Genomic DNA, 22,622 nt, shown 5'->3' on the forward strand with positions numbered 1-22,622 from the left:
CTTTCCAGGGAAGCCCTCCCCTAGCTGGGCTATCTCCCCAGCACAAGACTTTTATCTGGAATAATAAACTTGCAGCTGTATCCTTGGCCTTCTTTCACTTCAAGCATTTGTAAACCGTCACACTTTCTCTTCTGCCAAGCAGAGTAATAAAACCCACACCTGTGCTGCTGCGGAGTGCCCACCCCCTCCCTGCTTCCGGCAGAGCCCCCCTACCCTCAACCACTCTCACCCAATCCCATTTTCTTCACCTGTTTTCTCACCCCTGGAAGTGAAAGGGGATTCACTAAGAGCCACGGGCTGTATTGGTCCTGGAAAGGGATAAGAATGACATGCGCCAGTCAAAGCCTGGTGCAGACGATCAGAGAGAAGACTCAGTTGTTCCAGGATTCCACAGAGATTCTGAGTGAAGGGGTGAATTTTCTGTTCAGTCTGAGTTCTTTCTTTGAATGGAGCCCTCTCTAGTTCACACGGAATGGGCCCCACAGCAAGAGGGCAAGGTCTGAAGGAGAAAATTTTACTATCTCTACAGACAAAAGGACTTTTGTGTTTTATGATCTCTGGGTGAGATGGGGTGGGGAGAGGGGAAATGGTTTATTGGAATGAAAATGACATTGCAAGGGAGAGAACCAGTCTGTAGAGACTAAGAAGGAACAGTACACCGTGTAGTGATGGGCAGAGGGAGACAGAGCAGGGCAGATGGAGTGCAGTGATGGGCAGAGGGAGACAGAGAAGGGCAGAGGGAGACAGAGCAGGGCAGAGGGAGTGCAGTGATGGGCAGAGGGAGACAGAGCAGGGCAGAGGGAGACAGAGCAGGGCAGATGGAGTGCAGTGATGGGCAGAGGGAGACAGAGCAGGGCAGAGGGAGACAGAGCAGGGCAGACGGAGTGCTACAGAGAAAATTATCAGAGGCAGAAATTGTTCCTTGGCCAACTTGGGGTTGTGTTGTTTCATTGGAGAGGTTCCAGGAAGGTCAAAAAAGTATGAATTCAAATTCAATTATGTATGAGACAAGGCTGGAACCTATGGTCATTCTAGAAAATGTACTAAGGGTGGGGATATGATATGCACAAACAAACAAACAAAAATCGTTAGGACCTGAAATTTGCCCAACCTAGGAGGAAATCATCAGTCCCGGAAGACTGGCAGAAAAGCTGAATTTAGATGGCTGGAGGCAAGACTTAGGTTAAAGCTGTTTCATTGTTGTCATTTTCGGTTGTTATCCTTAACTTGCTGTGTAGCTGAGGGTGGCCTTCAGCATCTAATCCTCTTGACTCCAGTTCCTGAATGCTGGGATTATAGGCGCGCACCACCACGCCGGGGTTGTGCGGTGCCAGGACCCGTGCCTGCTAGGCAAGCAAGCATCATTGAGCTACAGACCCAGGTTGAGATTGTTTGACAAAAGCCTTTCACGACGTAGACAGTCTTGGGTTAGAAGCCTCAAAGTCGCAAATGAAGCTTCCTATTTTGTTCCCAGTAGCCCTTGTTTCAGAGAATCAGGCAAATGAAAAATGCAGGTCTTGCTGGGCATAGTGGTACAAGTCTAATCCCAGCACTCTTAGAGGCAGAGGCAGGCAGATCTCTGAGTTCAAGTCCAGCCTGGTCTATAGAGTGAGTTTCAGAACAGCCAGGTCTACACAGAGAAACTCTGTCTTGAAAAACAAAAACAAAAAGAAAAAAAAAGCATGTTTCCCTAGATATTATAGAAAAGAAAGACTTTACTAAGGAAGGGAGAGGAGATAACTTTGGCATGTACTGGACATTTAAGAAAAGGAGTTTATAAAGAACTGTTAGGGTTACCCAACCCCTGTTTCCTTCTCAACTTTGGCGGGGGGGGGGGAGGGGGCAGGCCCAACCAGGGACACCAAAACATTGGGTTACTTTAGATCCATGGGAGCCTGTTGGATTTGAGTCCAGAGAAGCACATGTTGTTGTTGCAGTTGCCTTGGTAACTGGAGGGACAGGCAGAACATGGCTTCCCAGTCTTGTAGGGCGCCTCCCCAATCCAGTTGCCCCTACAAGAGAACAGGCCAAGGGGAAACAACATTAGGGAACGTTTAGGTGAAATAGCCTTCACAGATTTCTACATTTCCACTCTGGGGTCCACTGCGCATGGGACCTCGAACATGGCACTTCTGTAAGCCCTGGTTTCTTTCTCTGCAAACCCAGCAGATCTCTCCTCCATAGGGATGCAGAGAACAGCACAAATACAACCTGTGCATATATACACAGCATCACTGTCCTTGGAAAATACTGACATCCCATAAGGGTTGGCTTTCTCGCCTTCTCCCAGTCTCCCTGGAGGGGGCAGATTTGGGTTCTGGTCCTGAGTTCTCATCCTGGTGACAGATGTTTCTTGGAAACTGATATTATTCTCTAAATAAAATAAATGAAACAGTGTCCATGAAAATGATGTGAAATGGCCCATGGGGAAAGAAAACCCTTTGCTATATGTATGTTGTGCAAATGGGAGCTTGAGTAATTAGCTGATGAGGATAACGAGGCATGAGTGGCCCACTCGTGGAGCCTCATTAAGGCCACGACCCTCCCTCCGTGTCTTCAAGGCTTAATCTAGGTACTCAGCTGTAGAACTACCCTCTCAAAAGACCTCCACCTTTTACGGAAGAGAATAGGGAACTATTGCCTAATGGTTACAGAGATTTCTCTGGGCTGACGGAAAAGGAAAACGTTTAGAAGGGATGGATAAATAGTTGATAGAGAGTTTGCCTAGCATGTACAAAGCCCCAGGTTCAGTTCCCAGTACCACAGGTAACAGGTCCATAATTCCAGCACTTGGAGGTGAGGGGATTAGAACACGATCAACACTTACTAATTAATAAGGTAAAAGCCAACTGGGGCTACATGAGACCTTGTCTCAAAAGAAACAACAGAGCCAGCAAGAGGGCTCAGCAGGTCAAGGCAGTTGCCGCCAAGCCAGTGACCTGAGTTCAATTCCCAGGATCCACATGGTAGAAGGACAGAACCAACTCCCAGAGGTTTTCCTCTGGCCTCCACATGTGCCTCCACCCCTACAAACAAATAAATGACTGTAATATAGATAAATAAAATGGCAACGCTTGCACAATATTATGGTGATAATTGTTACTGAATTCTTCACTTAAAAAAAGACTCAATGGTATCTTTTATGTTATATTTTACTAAAACTTTAAGTATGATTTATTGTGTCTCTGTGACATGAAAACAGCTGTAGGTAAGAGATAAAGGAATTGTAACCCCATGTTTCAATAAAACTTTATTTAAAAGGGGCCACAAGCTAGGTTTGGCCATGAGCCATAGTTCTCAAGAGTTCTGCCTTACAGAATCTTATCACTAGCTGTGCCCTAGCTAGGAGGCAGGTGGTACACATCTGTAATCCTAGTACTTGGGAGGCTGAGGCTGGGGATTTATGAGTTTGAGGCCAGTTTGAGCTATGTGGTAAATTCCAGGCCAGCCTGGACCGTGTAAAGAGTTCCTGTCTCAAACAAACAAACAAAAAACAAAACAAAATGACAACAACAAGCAGCAATGAAATAAAACAAATCTTAACAATTCCAGAGTGCCCTTAGCGACAGGCTTGGTTAGTATACACCTCACTTTCCCCTCAACTGGCTGAGGCCCTTACAGCTGTTCTCGCTTCCTCCTCAGGAAACCAAGTCATCTCTTGCCGCAGGCTACCCCAGTATCTTATCTCTGGCCCTGCTGTCTGTTATCAGTTATCTGCAACTCCTAAGGCTTATTTTTTTACGGTCCTTACAGCCGGAAACGGATTCCACCTCCTATTCACACACCCCCCCCTGCAAAAAAGTAATTGGGTTGGTTTTATGTGTTGCTTGTTTTGTTTTTGCTTCTGAGACTGGGTGTTTTGTAGCCCAGGCTGGACCTCACTATGCAGCCTAGGTGACCATTTACTACTGACCCTCCGGTCTCCTACTTGTGTTGAGATTATACCAAGAGCCAAAAAGCGTGGCAAGTGCTTAGGAAAGGATGTGCTTCTGATCTCATAACAGGCTTCATTATTTTTTTTCATCCATCCATGGAGCTCTTCAGAATGTCCATGGATATTAGGATTAGTGCCAGATATAATAAATTGTATTTTTTTTAAAGATCCTCTTGGGAGCCAGGCATGTGGGGAGAAATATACCTATAACCCCGATAATCACAAGGTCAAGGCTGGGAACCCAGAAGCTCAATCATCTTAACTGGGAATCTGAAGACAGCCTGTGCTACAAAAGAGCTTGTTTTTTTTTTTTTTTTTTTTGTTTTTTGTTTTTTTAAATAGACCCTCTAGAATGAGAAGGGTTGGGGTGGGGAGGTCTGGATGATAGACTCAAAGAAGTTCTTTGTTTTTTGTTTGTTTAATCACTTGAGGGTAAATTCTGCTTTGAAAAAAAAATGATAATGGCTAAACTGGGTTGTTCTGTCCTAATCCCAGCTCTGGGGAAACTGAGGCAGAGTCTAATCCCCTGTAGGCTTGAGGCCACTCTCTGCTAAGCAGAGAGTTCCAGGCCAGTCTAGGTAACAGAGTGAAACCTGTCTCAAACAAACAAACAACAACAACAACAAAAACCAGTTTTCTATTCTCATTTTGAGCTGAAACTCTGTAATGCTCGTAAGGCCGCGTTCTGATACTGGATGAGAACTTATCTTGCCATTTCTCTGTGTTTCCATTAGATTTGTGTAAAGATGGCTCCTGGTCTCCTGCCTACAAACGTGCTGCGAGGTGAGGCTGGGAGAACTGTGCATGCTCTGTTCGTGTTTGCTCTTCCAGCCAACCCGCCCTCCCAAGAGCAGGTGCTCTTAGCTGTCTGTTTCTTGGGGTGAGCTCAGAGGACTAGCACCGCACCCAATTGTTCAGCGATGCCTGGCACTGGCGTGAAAGGCTGACTCCATGGTGAAGTATTAGCCACTTGGTGGGCAGCTGGGCCAATTCAGGCCACAATCCCCACCCCCTCACCCGTCTTTCGGTCCTCCGTCTGTCTCCTAACCCCACGCCTTGGGCACAGATGGCAGAGGCTGTGGTTAAAAGGTGGACTACTTGCCTAGATTGTGTAAGACCAGTTTTGGTGCCACACAACAAACAAACCAAAGGCCTCTTCAATTGAGTCTCTTAAATTGCCCAAACCAGTAGAGCACTGAGCAGGAGGAACCCTGGTGCGGTACTCACTTAATGGCGTAGTTGCAGACCAGGTACACAGCCTGCTGCCAGGTGCTTCCCCATACATGGATGCTGCTGCAGGTGTGAAGGGCGCAGCCCAGCCGGCTGGAGGATGCCCACACCATCTGCGGAAGCACAGAGACAGGTAGGCCGAGGCTTAGAGGAGCCCGAGAACCCTGGGAAACATGGTCACTAGACCCCACTCCTGTGGAGTACTGACTGGGTGAAGTCTTGGGGCCCGGGGCTGCCTATCCTAAGGGGCTGGAGGATGGCTTAAAACATTTATTCTGAGCCGGGCGGTGGTGGCACACGCTTTTAATCCCAGCACTTGGGAGGCAGAGACAGGCGGATCTCTGTGAGTTCGAGGCCAACCTGGTCTACAAGAGCTAGTTGCAGGACAGGCTCCAAAGCTACAGAGAAACCCTGTCTCAAAAAACCAAACCAGGGGCTGGAGAGATGGCTCAGAGGTTAAGAGCACTGCCTGCTCTTCCACAGGTCCTGATTTCAATTCCCAGCAACCACATGGTGGCTCACAACCATCTGAAATGAGATCTGATGCCCTCTTCTGGCTGCAGACACACAGACAGAATATTGTATATATAATAAATAAATAAATATTTAAAAAAAAAACCAAACCAACCAACCAAACAAACAAAAACCAAAACAAAAGAAAGCCAGAAACAACAACAACAAACATTTATTCTGTGATAGAATGTTTTTCAAAAATAACGTTTAACTGAAACCAGCAGTAAGGAATGTGTTTCATATTGCTACATGGAGAAATAGGTGCAGGGGGTACAGAAGTCGGCTGAAAGAAGCAGGGGTTCAGCACAGTAGTAGAGCGCATGCCTGGTGGTTCTAAGCCCTTGGGTATACCCAGCAAGCCAAAGAGCATTATAAAGCAGTATTTATCCATATCGTGTGTGATACGTTACTATTTTCTATACCCTTTCATTTATTTTTTCTTTTTAAGATTTTCCTTTTAGTGACAACCTTTGAAAGCTATTGTAATGTTGGAGGTTAAACTTTGGAATCACACACGCTTGGATCAGCATCTCAACATCACCTCCTGTGTGCGTTTGCCTGAGTCTCTGACCCTCTCTGTGCCTCTGCACTTTGTTGGGAAGGTGGAGGTAATGATGTCCCATGAGTTTGTTGTTGTTGTTGTTATTGCTATTGTTTTGAGACACTCACTATGTTTTGAACCTCACTATGTACCCCTGGGTGACCTAGAGCTTGCTCTGTAGACCAGGCTGACCTTGAAGTCACAGTGCCTTCCAAGTACTGAGCCTAGCCACACACACCACCACATCTGGCTATTTTTTTTTTTAAGATAGTTGGAAAGGGCTGGGGTATAGCTCAGTGGTAGAACAAAGCAGACAGTAGGAGTCTGGAGAAGCAGAAAATACTCAGAACATTCAAAACAATACAATGGCAGGGTATGATGCCTGTAATCTCAAAAGGTGAAGCAGGAGGATGTCTCTGAGTTCAAAGCCTGTGAGAGCCTGTATTTCAATATGATTCATCTCAGTGTGTGGTCTACACAGCTTTCCAGGAATGTTTACATAAAGGAAAGCACACACTGGGAACGGTGGGCTGGCCTATAGTCCCAGCACACACTGGGAACGGTGGGCTGGCCTGTAGTCCCAACACTCAGGAGGCTGAGACAGGAAAATGGAGAGAGACCAGCTTGGGATATTCAATGGCCCTGTCTACAGAAAGAAGCAAAAGGAAGCCCATGGGCCTGTGTTTTCATTCTCATTCTGCCGCCCCCCCATTACCCTCTGAGGTGCCAGGGTCTGTTGAGTAGCATTCCTGGCTGGCAGAGGGTTACCTGGGTATAGTGGGAGCAAACAGGACCCCTGCAGAGCCAAGGGCAGTGTGGGGCACAGTCCTTCGGAGCTGGGAATGAGTAATGCCGCTTTTCCTCAGACCAAGACTTCACGAGATCTACCACAGAACGGTACCTGGGGAGGCCGAGAACATGGAAGACGGTGAAGGGAGAATGGAAAAGTCACCAACTTGTTGGTGAGTCCCTCATTCTCTGTCTGTAAGATGGTAGGATGTAGATAGGTCATACTTACCTCAGGGGTTATGGTCTGAGGAGCGGTTGAGGAGGGCGACGAAGCGCTCACTTGTGTTTGGCACATAGCGCTCAGTAAAGCAGTGTGAAGGCCAGGTTGTGGTGGCACTTCAGACACAGCTTGTATTTTTAGGGAAAGAGAGGCATGCTGGACCATTAGGCTATCCCAGGTAGCTCTCTGCAGACTGAAGTACCTGATAGCATCTGAGGACTTTTTCCATACCTGCCTGAGGAGATCAGGCCTCCCAAGCAATTCTCTCTGGGACAGAGTTTAGAAGCAATCTTGTGCTGGAACTTGAGGCTGTGCTGAGTTAAATCACATGAAACTTCCTGCTGTCCCCTCAAACTTACAAAACTGTTCCTTCAGTTCTTGGACTTACTCTGGGCTTTTTCCCAGATGACTTTCCTGAAGAGGCTCTCTGCTGCCCTTCACCATCCCTCTCACGGAGGCTCCCTTTCTTGAGACAGCATCTGTCTCTGTAGCTCAGGCTGGCCTTGAACTCACAGAGACTGGCCTGCCTTCGCCTCCAGAGTGCTGGGATTAAAAGTGTTGCCTCTACAGCTGGCTCTCCCTATCTCTCTTAGTCTCCGTTTTAACGAAAAAGATTAAATGTTGGGGCTGGAGAGGTGGCACAGAGGTTAAGAGCACTGGTTGCTCTCCCAGAGATCCAAGTTCGGGGCATCAGAGTGCATGTGACAAACACATATACACATAAATATAAAATGTTTTTTTTAAAAAGATTTATTTTAAATTGTGTGTGTGTGTCTGTGTATGTGCGTATTATCGTCAGCTTTCCTTTCCTGGACTGCCCGTTGGTATTTTATCTTACTCTTCATCATTTTGTTGAACAGGCAGGCGTGAGCCAAAGAGCAGACAGGGGTGGCCTGGGAGTAGTCACACTGGCGAAGTACGACTGCCTCTGCTCTTCACACCCTTTCTCGGTGAGTTTCAGAAGGGCTGGCCGTTAGGCCGTTAGGCCGCAGAGAGTGCAGCAGTGTGGAAGAGCGTGTGTGAGCTTGAGGAACGACCTGGTCACTGAGATCAGATCTGCAGGGCTCTGAGAGAGTCACAATCCCCAAGCTCGGCACTGATTCCAACCAGTCGGTGACATGCAAAGCTGTAGAGGGGCCCAGAGGGGCCAGAAACTCAATTGTCAGGACCAACCCTGATCCGTCTGAAGGCATGGCAAACCAGTAGGATGGGGAGGCCGTGTTTTCCTAATGTCTTCAATTGGTTGAATAAAACTGTGACATATGACCATCTCTTAAATGCTTTTGTGTGTGTCTGTGTGCACATGTGCACACACATGTGTTTGTGTGGGGCATGTGTCTACATGTGGAGGCCAGAAGTTAACCCCAGATATCATTTCTTAGATGCCATCTACCTTGTTTTTTTGAGGTAGGGTCTCTCACTGGCCAAAAAAAAATCTGCCTGGCCAGTGATCCCCAGGAATCTCCCTGCCTCTATTTCCCTAGGGCTAAGATTACAGGCATGCACTGTTGTGCTCGGCTTTTTGTGGGTTCTGGGGATTGTACACAGGTCCTTGTCCTTGCCAGACAAACACTTCACTACTGGAACGTCTCGTCAGCCCTTGTTAGTGTCTTATGAAACTCACAAGTCTAGAAATAGCTAATCTAGGTCAAAAGAGACCCCAAGTTTTGGAACATAGGTCAAACTTCCTCAGAACTCAGGGGCCCACTTTCTGACTCAGAAGCTGGCATGGTGACAAAAGCCAGGCTGGCAGTTCAGTTTCATTGCTGTTCCTGGGCCCCATGTCCTCACCTCCTACCCTGTCCTCGCTCTTCTCCCCACAGCCCTCACCTCTTTACTAAGCACGTGAGTCTTCGGATTCACTCTCATTCTCTGAAGTAGCATGAGCTCCACTTTGTCTGCCCCGTATTGCAGCTATGGATGAGTTAGTTTCTATATGTGCAGAGCTCATCTGCCTGGTTCATCCCAGTGACCACCACTGCGCATAGCACCGGGGCCAGAGTAAGTACTCGGCGTCCATGTGTCCAACGACTGAATGAAGAAAGGGCAGAGATTCACTCACCGGCCGGAATGGATCGAGAGGTTCTGGCCCACGTATTTCATCAGCTGTGAGGGTCCATGGGCCCAGATGCACTGGGCGGCCCAGGCTTCAGCAGACCTGGCCAGCTGCTCATCCCAAACCTGATGAAAGAACGACCAGGAACTTGTCCCACGGTAAAGAACCACCATGACCGTAGCGGGGTGCAAACAGGCCCACTTACCTGGCACCGTGCTTCCTTGGTCTCCTGAGATCAACACACCCACATAGAGATCAGAAAACAGAGGCTCAAGGACTTTGACTCCGCGGTCAAGCACAAATCCATAGCTGAGCCAGAGTCTATGCTCAGGTCCCTGGCCCCGTGCTCTTTCTTCTTCTCTAGACCTCAAAGATAAAGTCCTCAGCTCTGCTTGGAATCCTGGGGCATTTGTTTAATAGTTATCAGCACTTCCTATGTGTGACTGAGCCCAGAATGAAGAAGAATCATTGATTCTAAGTTTGCAGTATTTTCATTTAAAAATTGAATTCAAGACCTCTTTTAAAAGCTTAAAAACACATAAAAAAATCTAAGATTAAAAATAATGAAAACAGGACATGGAAGTGCACACCTTTAATCCTGGCATTCAGGAGCCAAAAACAGGTGGATAACTATAAATTTGAGGTCAGTCTGGTCTACATAGTGAGTACCAGGTCAGTCAAGGCTACATCACAGATAGATACTGTTACACACACACACACACACACACACACACACATATGTGTATATATATATATATATATATATATATATATATATATATATATATATACATCAGAAGGCGAAGTGGGACATTCTACATCTCTCATCACGCCCGTACCCTTCCCCAACAGTCTCCAACCAGAAATACTCCCCGTAACCCAGACATATAGATACACAAATGGCTGTGTAAGCTCAGTTCTATAGTCAATTCTTCATTTGACAAGACAGGTGACCCCGGTGATTCTTCCACATCAGTGCTTATTAAACCCCCTCCTTAACCTTCTTCGTAGTTATATAAATGTCCAGTGTGGAAATTCTTCACAGTTTATAGCTGGGGGGCAGGGTTATCTCTTTAAAAAAAAAATACTAGTTCCTAGGGTTGGAGAGATGATTCAGAGAACAAGAGCACTTACTGGTGACTTGGGTTTGGTTCCCAGCACCCACATGGCAGCTCACAACTGCCTATAATTCCAGTTCTAGAGGATGACACCTGCTTCTGTTTAAGAGAAGCCTGGACTACATGAGACAGGGAAAATTTTGGGGACATGGGAAGAGAGAAGAGCCTTACCCACAATCCAGAGCCTGGCTAAAGTCTCCCACCCCCTGAGCTTTGAGGACTCAAACACAGCTAATAATATTTTTCACTGATGACAAGACCTTGTCTCAAAACCAAACTAAGGGCCAGAGAGAGATGGCTCAGTCGTTAAGAGCTCTTCCAGAGGACCAGGGTTCAGTTCCCTGTATCCACATGAAGGTTCAGAATCATTTGTAACTTCAGTTCCAGGGGATCCAAAGCCTCCTCTGACCTCCTGGGTACCAGGCACACACATGGTACATGGGCATTCATGCAGGCCAAACACCCATACACATAAAATAAATAAATAAAATTGTAACAAGCAACACCCCCAAACCCAGTTTCCTCCCAACTGTGACTCCCTGGAATTCTCTGTGTTAGTTTTTGTTCACTCAGCAAATATTGAACAATAGTCTTTGGCACCAAGGCCTCAGTCTAGCAAGGAAATGACCTGTCAAACAAGCATGACTCACGGCAACCCCAGGGCATGTGGGAACGTGGGACAGACGTGACCCAGACCTTCTTGGGGCTTGGAAGAAAGGTTTCGGGAGTGAGGGTCATTTAGTCTCATCCTGATCTGCAGGCACAAGTCGCCAAGCAAAAGAGAAATGGGGACGTTAGAAGCTCCCACCCCACCCCACCCTACCTCACCCCACCCCACCCTACCCCACCCCATTGCTGCCTCCTGCTTTTTAGGGAAAGCAGAGAGAGAGAGAGAGAGGGAGAGAAGGAACAAAGTAGAAGCAATGCGACTCTCCCCAGCATCCCTGGTGGGGGAGTAGCTGGCTTGCTTCTCCCAGCATCCCTGGAGGGAGTGGCTGGCTTGCTTCCGGTGCTCTATACCGCAGGCAGTAAGTAAACTCCTGCTGAGGCTAGTGCCACCCATACCGCTGGTGCTCAATTAATGTGTCATTTATTTGGGAACTAGAGGCCTTCTGGGTGGCAGTTTCAGCGTTAATAAATGAGTGAAGGAATCAGCAAACAGATAAATGACAGTCCGTCCACCCCACTCCCAGCTGCCTGCCATCCAGTTCTGGACCCTTCCCAATTGCTTCCTGACATGTGATATTGGCCTCTATATCTTGTTGGTGACTTTTAGTTTTTCTTGCCACCCTCGCCCCCCATCCCAACCAAGTAGTCTTCTTGAGGGAGTAAGCCTGGTCCTCCATGGTATCCAGAAAAGGCTTAGCGCAGCGTCTGGCTTCATGCAGGAGGTAGTGCACAGAGAACGCTGAAAGGGAGCCGCCTTCCCACTTGTTAGGCAGGAGGAGGCCTATCTGCTGTCTCTCTTCCGAAAGATGCCTGTATGGGCTGACGGCTGTCTCTCCAGGCTTTGGGGACAATGGTCCTGGGGAGGAGTTGTGATCGGAGGATTTTCCTCCTCCACCCTGGGGGCTGACTGAGCTGAGAGACACTACCACTGACAGAAGAAGACACCCCAACCTGCACTGAGATTTGGCTCCTGGCCTTCCTCAACCCAAGATACCCTGGTGCCTGCCTGTCCTCCACTGGGGCTGGGAATGAATGGTCGGGGGCGTTAAGCAACCGGCTCTGCTGAGAGACAATGGTCTGGAAAGCGCCATTGTCTCCCACCCCCTGCAGGTTCCCAGGGTGGAGGCAAAATTCTTGGGCTGCATATTGTGTTAATTGAAACTCCCAGCTTAGCAGCAGGCAGACCAGGCTTGCAATCCAGGCTGGGGGAATTTAGGCAAACCTGTCCTCTGACTCTCAATCCCTTCATTTTGGAAAACAGATAAAATACTGTCTTGAAAGAAAGAGGGTTTATGTGAAGGCCCTGGCAGGGCGCAAAGATGCCTTACAGAGAGCATTCTTTTCTCCCCACCCCCACACACGCCCATTCACTGAGGATTTATGCCACGACCTTACTTTCTGCATCTGTCAAATGGATTGCTTATGGTCTCCGTTTGCTTGGGCTAGGCGGGCAGATGGTCCAGTACTTCCAAGTCAGCCAGCCACTGCAAGCCACAGTGAGCAGACTGGTGTTGGCTGAGAGGTGCACTGGGAAGGCTTTGGACTCACCATATACTCCATGTTGGCAGCAGGCGGGTGTACGCTGGCCCGGATGTGGTTGTGATAATCCAGCAAGGCGCTCATGTCCCGGGCAGAGATATGACGTTTCCGGCGGTACCGGGGCACCCCCGAGCCAGACAGGGGCCACACAGCTATGTTCTTGGGTCGGCCCAGGACCAGTGTGGTGTTGGGCATCCTTAAGGCTCCCACTGTGTGGCCTGTCCAGAGGAGAAGGCCTGCCAGGCCCATGATGCTGGCCAGAAGAGGCATAGCTGTCTGGGATAGTGTACCTGTCTGGTGCCGAGCAGAGCTGCTGCCTAGGAGAGGTGGGTGTGAGATTGCCAAACCCTGAGAGGTCTCCTCAGACACTGCCAGTCCAGAGAATATTCCCTAGGAACTTGGCAGAGATCCTCTGGCCCAGCCCTGGTCCAGATACTCAATACTTCCTCCTTCCTCCCCTGTGGACTCAGTTGGTTAGGTGATGAGAAGAAATGCCCAGACAGTGGCTAATCCAGACTGGACCCTGGAGTGGCAAAGTGTTACCACTTCAAAGTCAGGGCTCTGTCACATTTGCCCGGGAAACAGACATCTCCTCTGGCCAACCCCCCTTTACCAATTCCATAATGTTGGGCTCATTTGATGCCCTTTTCTCAGTGCAGCAGCCTCAGGATGGAGGGGGTGACATGGGAAGGACAGATGGCAGATGGCAGAGGATGGCAGAGGCAGAAGGGACACTGGAGGTCAGAGAAAAAGACAAGAGAGACCAGAGAAGGGAAATAGAATGGGAGAGAAGAGAGGAGAGAAGACAAGAGAGGGCAGGAGAGGAGAGGAGAGGAGAGGAGAGGAGAGGAGAGGAGAGGAGAGGAGAGGAGAGGAGAGGAGAGGAGAGGAGAGGAGAGGAGAGAAGGGAGGCCAGGAGAGGTCAGCCTAGACCGGGCTTCAAGTTCACTAGGGCACATACCCAGAACAGGCAGCCCCAAGAGGTGGCTGAGAAGGCAAGGGACTTCTGCAGATATCCTGGTAGCGCAGCACTTTTAACAGTCCCTGGGGAGCGACGGCATCTGACGTCCCATCTAGCAGCCCCCTCCTTGTCCAGCCAGCACATTCAGAGAGAGGCTCCGCCTGCCTTTTCTGTGGGCTTTCCCCTCCAGCCCTTTACCGTCTGGAGTGTGCAGGAGCTGTGGCTAAGCTGCCAGCTGAGCGGGGGTATAGCAAAGGGGTAGGAGTCCTGGGAGGACATGCACCCAGGGAGATCCCAGACCCAGTGGAGGCCTCTACTTACCAGACCCCTGTAGAATAAGGCAACAGGAGAAAGTTCCGACTTCTCCCTAGGAAGCCCTCCAGTCTCAGAATGGGCAGACGTGATGGGATCTAGGTATGAACATCTTCCATGTGTCACACCTTGGGATGAGAGCTTTATACACACAAACACAGCCAACATTCAGAGGCTGGTGCCACGACCCCTTCCTGTCCCGTTTCGTAGAGGAAGACTCTGAACCCCACAGAGGTGAATGAAAAAGAAGGCCACAGTCAAGAGAGCCTGGGTTCAAATCCAAGTCTGCTTGGTGCCCAGGGCCCTGTTAGTTAGAGAAATTAATTGATGTTCTGCTCTATACCCCAACAAAATGCAGGTGTGTGGGGTGAACCCTGGAGAAGGCTTGAGCCACTAAACAACGTGGTGTGTGTGTTCAGCAAGGGGGTTCAAACCCCTTTAATCCATTCACTGCAAAACATCCATGAGCAGTTGATGGGTGAACTGTTTGACCCTCACTGGTACAAGTGATAGCAATGAAGGCACCTGTCTCATCAAACACTCGTGAGAGCAAATGAGTCAATGTTTGTGAAGTTACAACAGCAGCTGCCACACAATGTGTTTTCTGTGGGTGTGTGCACTCATGTTCACACACACCCATGTGCTCTTATTTGGCTGTTTACACTTAGATGCTATGTGCGCGACAGTGCAGTTACATGTACATAGGCATGCGGGTGTCTGTGTCCTGTCATGTACATCCAGGTGCATGCTGAGCACACATGAGTCTACATATACATGCATGGGTGTGATTGGAACCCAGCTGGTCTCTGAGATGCTGAAACTGAGGGTTTGGCATTCATGTCTCTCCTCTTTGGTTGCTTGTGTTTTGCACAAATAACAAACATTCCTTTAATTCTAGGGGAGTCACACTAGAAATGTATAAAAGAAACAAGGTTGAAAACCCCTAGGCTGGGGCTATAGAGTTGGCTCAGTGATTAAGAGCACTTGTTGCAAAGGACCTGGGTTCAATTCCCAGCATCCACATGGAGGCTCGCCACCTCCTAGGGCACGAGGCACACATGTGGTACACAGACATACATGCAGGCAAAACACAAATACACGGCAAGGCTGAGTCCCTGCTCAGCTAGCGGTGCAGGGCTGAAGACAGGCTGGGTCACTCGGGCCAGGTCTTCCTCCCCAGACACTTGAAACCCTAGCTCCAGGTTGCCACCCAGACTGCTCCTCCACAGCCCAGACAACACGGCCGCCAAAACACACTCCTGCTGCAGCAATGTCCCTGGCCACAGCATCCTTCGCTTGGCCAAATGACGACTGGAAACTAAAGGAGGCTGTGGGAGGCTGAGATCCTTGACCTCAGCAGGACCTTCCCACCATAGGGTAAGAAAAGCAGACACAAATAACACTAGTTCTTGGGGACTGGGGACTGTCAAGTCCAAACCCCTCTGGCTGCCTGACCTGGACCACTCCCATGTGAGGTGCCCAAACCTTGTTTCAGAGTTTAGCATCAATGGTCCCAGTTCGCAGGGCATCTTTGAGGCAGAGACACACCTATTGTACAGATGGAAACACTCTCTGCTCCCCTGTGGACAAGACTGACCCCTTTCCACGAAGCAGATTTTCAGCAGATAAAATAGCCAGGGTAGGGCAGGTAATAATTAGGGGTGGCCCAAATTAGGAGTTCTTGGTTAGTGTCTACTCCTGCTCAGTTCAATTACTGCCTGTTTCTTGCCTTCTCTGAGCATGGGCAAGGAAGGGACATTCTCCCAAAGAGTGGGATTGAGGCTGTGTAGATTGGTGTGTTGCGGGGCAGGCTAGATCCAGACAGCCTGGGTTGCTGGACCAGATCCAAGGATCATTGGCTGAGTGGCCACCAGCAAGCTATTCAACCATTTTATGCTTTGGTACCTTTGTCTATAAAGTGGAGCCACCGGGATGGAGAGAGGGTTTAATGGTGAAGGGTGTGCTCTACTCTTCTCGAGGACCTGGGTTTGGTTCTCAGCATGTATGTTAGGTGACTTACAACTCTTGAAACACGTATGCGCACACACATGCGCATGCATTCATGCATGTATACACACATACTGGGGGAGGGAGTTAAAAATAATAAAAATATGGGGCCAAGGCCAGGCATGATGGCACCTTTAATTCCAAAACCCAGGAGGCAGACGCAGACTGTGAATTCAAGGCAAACCTGGTTTACCTAGTGAACTCCAGACCAGTTGGGGCTACGGTGACATTCTGTTGAAAACAAAACAAAACCCTCATTTATCACGGCACAATCTGTAGTCCTCTCTCTTTCTACCATGTGGGTCCCGAGGTCAAACTCAGTTCGTCAGGCTTGGCCACAAGCACCTTTACCCACTGAGCCATTTTGCCCTGTTGGTATCTCTTAAGGCAATCAATGAAATGCCTGTCATAGCACAAGCTGCGGGTGTTATAATAGCTAATAATAACATCAGCAGGCAACATTTGTGGGGCATGTGGAAGATGATTCATTCTAAATGCTTCATACATGTAGTCTTGTTAAGCCTTATTCCATGTTCATGATGCCAGCACCCCTGTTCTCCAGCTGACAAGGTGGAAGCTCAGATAGGCTAAGCAGTTTGCCCAAGTTCAGATAGTCAGCCCAGGGGAATTGGGATTCTAGGTTAAGTCTCTCCCATTCCTGCTCACAGGTCATAGCCGAACCAAGAGTGTGGACCAGGAGACTGAGGCTGGACAGAGGGGAGTGGGAAGCAGACAGGCCCTTCGAGATCATCTGGGCCATTTGTCAGTTGAGAAAAGAGGTTCAGAGAGGTTAAACAACTTGTCCAGGACAATACACAGCAGCTGGCAGGTTCAGGACTGCAGCCCAGATCTGTCACTCCCAATCCAAGCAGGAGGAGGGCAGTCATTAAGAACAGAAAAGCTACAGGATTTTTGTTTTGTCTTGTTTTTTCTTTGTTTTGAAATAGGGTTTTGCTCTCTAGCCCAAACTGGCCTCGAAATTGTAGCAATCCTCCTACTTAAACCTTTCCACAGTCTTTTTTTTTTTAATTTTTAAAATTTAATTAAAAAAAAGATTTTAAAATGTTTATGTGTATGAGTAGTTTGCCTGCATGTGTGCAAGCGCACCATGTGTGTGCCTGGTTTAATTAGGGTCATAATGCTATAGGGTTTTTACATGGATAAGATGATATGCTACATCCCAGGCATGGTGGTACATACTTGTAATCTTTAGTATTCTGGAGGCAAAGGCAGAGGGATCAAGAATTCAAGGTTAGTATCAATCACATAGTAAACTCTGGGGCCAGCCTTGACTTCATGAGACCCTGTTTTAAGAAACAACAACAAAAAAGAGACACTTCTGACTAGAGATATACCTAAAGCAACACAATTACAAGGAAAAGCACACCGAAAATACCATCAGTAGTAGAAAGGAGTCTAAAAGTACTGGGATGGGACATTGAAGAGGTTTCTAGTGCTTGACTGGATTCGTGCTTATAGACTGGCTTACCTCACAATACACCTTAGGCTACGGGCTTTACAATGGTTTAATTTTTTTGTATTTATTTATTGTGTGTGTGTGTCCAGTCAGGAGACAATTTGTGAGGTCCTAGGAGTTGAACTCAGGCTATGAGGGGTAATGAATGGTAGGTCTTCGTAAACAGACACATCCTGCTAGCCCCACAGTTGACTTTTATGTTTTATTTTGAAACAGCCTCAAATAGCTTAGGCTGCCCATGAACTCAATATGTAGCCAAGGATGACCTTGAACTTTTTTTTTTTAATGTGCATTATGTTTTGCCTGCATGTATCTCTGTGTGAGGGTGTTAGAAGCTCAGAACTTGAGTTACAGACATGCGAACTGCCATGCGGGAATCGAACTCAGGACTTCTGGAAGAGCAGCCAGTGCACTTCACCACTGAGCCATCTCTCCAGTCCCAACTTTAAACTTTTGATCCTTCTGCTTCTAGTCCTGGGCCACCATTCCCGGCACGGTCAGTGTTGAGGGTGGGACCCGGACATTTGTGCATGCTACGTAAACACTCTACCAACCAGCCAGTGAGCTGGATGTCCAGGTCATAGTTCACGTTTTGGGTTTGTGTTGTTTTATAATTCAGAAAGCTGAACATTAACAATCACAGTAGTTTCCCAGCCCCAGTTCCCACCTGTCACTGCCTTAGCTGTGTACAGGAATTTTAATCTTCTTTTAACAGCTGAGAACATAGCTTCAAAGAGGGAGGCCATTGCCTGAAGCACATAGCGAGTACATCTGGACACCAAGATTTGACCTGTAGCCAGGCCTGTGTCCCCAGAAAAGCAGAATGGAGAGGCTGCGGGTGACTGTCCCTGACCTAGGGAGGGGGGCTGGAGAGGCTCACAACGGCTCAGAGTATCTGGTAGCTTTGCAAATAAATATACATAAATACCTCTGGGCCCCAAGGCCTTGCACTTTGTTCTCTCTGCACCCTATTCTGCAATGGCTCTTCTGTGGATCAGAGGGAAGCAGGATGATGTAGCGGGTGAGGGCCAGTATTTCAGAGTCTAGAACTCCATATGACCCACACCAAGGCCTAGGCCCTCTCTGGAACTCTTTCTCGTCTGTAAAATGGGAACAAAAAATAGGTGCTTCCGAGCTGGGGCGTGGTGGCAAAGGTCTTATCACCCTAACTACTCCGGAGAGCAAGGCTGGAAGATGGTGTGTTCAAAGTTAACCTTGAACTTAGATGGAGCCTGGGGTCTGTAATATGGCTAAGTGGGTACAGGGGCTTGCCGCCAGCCTAATAACCTGAGTTTGAGCCCCGTGGGGATCTACATGAAAGGAGGGAACTAAATTGTCTTTTGACCTACCTCCTCCCATAACACACTAAATAGGCAAATGTAATACATATATACTATATATTTAGTGATATGTACTATTATATATAAATATGTTCGATGAATATGGGGCTGGAGATGTAGCTCGGCGGTAGAGCACTTGTCTACTATGTGGAAGGCCCTACGTTCAGTGCTGGGAAAGAGAAAGGTTCTTCGATCCAGGGTGACTGATCAGCTGATTGGAGTTCTGGTGTAGAGAAGCAGGAGGGGGAAACACAAACCTATTTTAATTGACCAGATGCCTAAATCTGGATGATGTGATTGATCTTTTATTTTGGAAAAATGTGGTGTGATGATTTGATATAATTATGCAAAATGCAGTGATCAAATCACGGTAATTAGCATCTCCATATCCTTGATTATTAATTCTTGCCTTGAGAGCTGTCCTGCTGTATGCGTATGTGTGTATCTGTGTGTGGTGGGTACAAGTGTATGCGTGGAGGCCAGAGGTTGACAGGGAGTGGGCTTCTTTCTTGATTACTCTCCACCCTTTTGTGCATTTGTTTTTGAGACTATGTTGGGTCTTTTATTTTATCCAAATGTCTTTGGTTAATTGAATGGGGCTCCCACAACACTGTGTAGCTTTGCTTGGCCTGAAACTCACCATTGTAGACAAGGCTGGCCTCGAACTCACAGAGATCACCAGCCTCTGTTTCCCCAGTGCTGAGGTTCAGGACATAAGCTACTCTGCCTGGCTCCACTTTTTTTTTTTTTTTTGAGGTAGGTATCTCTCACTGAACCTGGAGCTCATCATTCATTTAGATTGTCTAGCCAGGAAGCCCTCAATTCTCCCTTCTCTGCCTCCTCAGTGATAGGATTATAGGCAAGAATAGCCATGACCAGCTTCCTCCGTGGGTACTTGGAGTCCCAGCTCAGGTTCTCATGCTTGCTGGAGATTGGACACAGAACTTCATGATACATACTAGGCGAACGCTCTGTCCACTACTGACCCATATCCTCAGTCCTTCTCTAGCTCTTCATACAATGACTGTATGTAGTTTATGTCAGGATCCGGGTAACATTTGTGCTGGTGACTGTATGTAAAAATATACCTACTTGTATACAAGATCGGGTTAAAATTGTTATACCTCAGTACAATTTTAAGGATTCTGTAAGGTTTTTAAAAATCTGTTTAAAAGAATTCTCTCTTGCATTGACAAGATGGCTCAGCTGGTAAAGGCATTCGCCGACAAGCCTGTCCATCTGAGTTCTCTCCTTAAAACCCATGAAAGAGAAGTAACTCCTGAAGGTTGCCCTCTGTGTTAGGAATATTTCTTAAAACGAGCCTCTCCGCCCATGCAAATAATTCCAATCAGACCAAATTAGACGGAATAAAAGATGCCCATGTTTACTGCAGCGCTCCGGGGTGGCCCAGGAAAGCATGGAGAGGGGAAGAGAGAGAGAAAAGGGGAGACTATGCAAAACCCAGAGACAACGTGTTCCTTTTCTGGGGAGCAGCCTAAACAGCCTGTGGGAGTGATCCTGACCCTTCCAGGGGAGGGGTCACTGTTTGGCCGACTTTCCCGGAGGTGGATGCAACTCCCAGGGGAGGGGGCTTGAAATGGGGCTTCCTGTTCCATTGAGTGCCAGGGGCTGGGGTGACGCTTTGAACCAAACATCCCAGAATCCTTGGATATAGAGGTGTCAGGGGGCTGAGGTCTCAGTTTCGACCAAACACTCTGACCTCCATACGCATGCCATGATATGTGCCCCTTCCTTCAGTAAATAAATTAAGTTAAAAAACTAATAAAGTATTCTGTCAATATGAATGCAATTTAAAATCCTAAGGAGAAACATACACTAGAGCTGGAAAGATAATGGTTCCGTAGTTAGGAGTGTTTACTGCTCTTGCAGACAGACGACAGACAGACGACGGGAATTTGGTTGCAAGCACCCATGTCGGCAGCTCCCAGTCACCTGTAACTCCACCTCCAGGAGATTACACACACACACACACACACACACACACACACACACACACACACACACACACACAATCTTTTTAAAAGAGATGGTGGTGCAGACCTTTAATCTCAGCATTTAGGAATCCAAAGCAAGAGGATCTCTGTGAGTTCGATTTCGATGCCAGCCTAGACTACATAATTGTAGGCTACCTGTTAGCCAGGTGCAGAGTGTAACTGGGTTAACCCTGACGATGTGGGGATGGGGAGACATTCTTATCCTCCTAACATACAATTCATAACCACACACGAATACCTTCCCCGACACGCTGCCAAGGGATTTTCAAAACTCTCCATTAATCTCGAGGAGCTGGGTCGGCTGGAAAGAGTGAGGACTCAGGCAGGGAGAACAGCCCCTTCGCCAAGTGCTGAGAGTAACTGGGTTCTACGGAAGCCCAAAAGGCCCGCCTAGGGGAGCATTTGAGGGTACGGAGACTAACCCGGAATGGGAGAGCAGGGAGGCACCAGGAGGTCAGCAGAGCTGTTCAGCAGGGGACCTTGGCGCTTTGCCAGTCGACAGGAAGTACAAGGCTGAGTATGGGAGATAGCACCGGAGGAAGGAGTATGTTTAAGAGCAGCTCTGAGCCCTTCACCCTACAACCACCGCCAAGGCCTGATCTCCCACAGTCCCCTGGAACCCTCTGGAGAAATGCCCGGAGAGGTCCCCTATCAAGGACAGCTCTGCTGAGAGGCCCCAGCGGACATCAGCCTGGTGTTTGCAGAGGCCAAGCCAGAGAGCCGCTCGCCCTCCTGGGGTGACAGAGGAGTGGGAGAGCAGAGATGGCGTGCTTGAGCTGCTAGTCACGGATGCCCGAGGGTGACTGGTATTGTCGCATAGAGCAAGCTGGCCGTCAAGCCCCAAGGGTGCTCTGTGGTCCCGCTGCTGCGCCAAGGCCCTGTAGTCCCGGGTCAAAGCCATGCCCGTGGGGCTGGCGGCCGCAGGACTAGGAAAATCCTCCTCCTGGTCCAGGACAGCTGCACCCGCCAGGTGTGGCTGCGGAATTTGCTGTGTCGCCTGCCCGCGCAGCTGGAGCGGAAAAGCCCAGGCGTCAGAGCCCCCTGTCTGAGCACCCAGCCGCGCATTCCTGCAAGGCCCGCAGCCACCGCCCAGCTGGACCCTAAGAATTTGACAGGGCGGGGTGGAAAGGGACCCTGGGACCCTCTGGGCCACTGTCCATCTGTTAAATGGGGGTGGTTACACTGCCTTCTCTGTCTCGCCAGTGACTCTAAATGTCTCCCAAAGACCATCTTTATTTCAGAAGTTTCGTTTTTTGTACCTCTAACTAGATGCTTGACCCCGAACAAAATAAGACTTCACATACTTACGCAGGCAACGCAGTTGACAAGGTTTCTGGCTTTTCCAGCAAGGAAACAGATGGACAAGGAACTTGTCAAAGGTAGGGCGGGTAATGAACACGCAGCTAGATTTGAATTCACATCTGTGTTTTTAACCAAAGAAATAGATGTTTATACCCTGTTAGCTTGTCACTTGGTAAGCTTGGCAAAGTGCTGTGGGTGCTGGATTATCCCAAAGCAGGATGTTAGAGCCGCGCACCCTCTAGACCCAGGAGTCAAGTAAGGACCAGGAATGAAGCACTTTGTTCAGTGGGGCATACGTATCTCTTACTTTGAGTCCCAGCTCTGCCGGCTGTGTGACTTTGACTATGTGTCTTAGACTGTCTGTGCCTCAGCGTTTGCTTTTGTAGAAAGGAATATAACAGTACCTACCTGGGAGAGGGGCATCCTTGTGGAAAAGAGAGCAGTCGAGAGGATTTTAATTCAGAGCCCAGTGCCTGGCATACTCTACCTATTTCTTATTTTGCTATGGTTTCATTGGTTGCTTATGTATTTGCTTTAATGGAGCGTTGTGAAATATAACATATATTTGAGAGTTATAAGAAGTCAGTGTAGATTTAATG

General features: G+C 48.3%; 1 protein-coding gene across 1 annotated transcript; it reads right to left on the reverse strand.

The window, feature by feature from the left end:
• Window positions 1-1,879: 1,879 nt before the first annotated feature.
• On the reverse strand, window positions 1,880-12,879 carry R3hdml (R3H domain containing like). Its single transcript, XM_057781889.1, has 5 exons — window positions 12,619-12,879; window positions 9,290-9,408; window positions 6,987-7,119; window positions 5,162-5,277; window positions 1,880-2,012 (listed from the first exon to the last, which is right to left on the reverse strand). Exons 1-5 carry the CDS (start codon window positions 12,877-12,879, stop codon window positions 1,880-1,882), a joined length of 762 nt encoding a protein of 253 aa, XP_057637872.1.
• Window positions 12,880-22,622: the final 9,743 nt, after the last annotated feature.

Source organism: Chionomys nivalis, chromosome 9, assembly GCF_950005125.1.
Source record: "Chionomys nivalis chromosome 9, mChiNiv1.1, whole genome shotgun sequence".
NCBI classification, from domain to species: Eukaryota; Metazoa; Chordata; class Mammalia; order Rodentia; family Cricetidae; genus Chionomys; species Chionomys nivalis.

Excerpts from the sequence above, each read along its gene's own strand:
- R3hdml (XM_057781889.1), bottom strand. The coding sequence starts at position 12,879 with ATGCCTCTTCTGGCCAGCATCATGGGCCTGGCAGGCCTTCTCCTCTGG. Across the intron at positions 9,409-12,618 it reads CTGCCAACATGGAGTATATG|GTTTGGGATGAGCAGCTGGC; the intron begins GTGAGTCCAAAG and ends TTCTTTCATCAG. Across the intron at positions 2,013-5,161 it reads GTCTGCAACTACGCCATTAA|GGGCAACTGGATTGGGGAGG; the intron begins GTGAGTACCGCA and ends GTTCTCTTGTAG.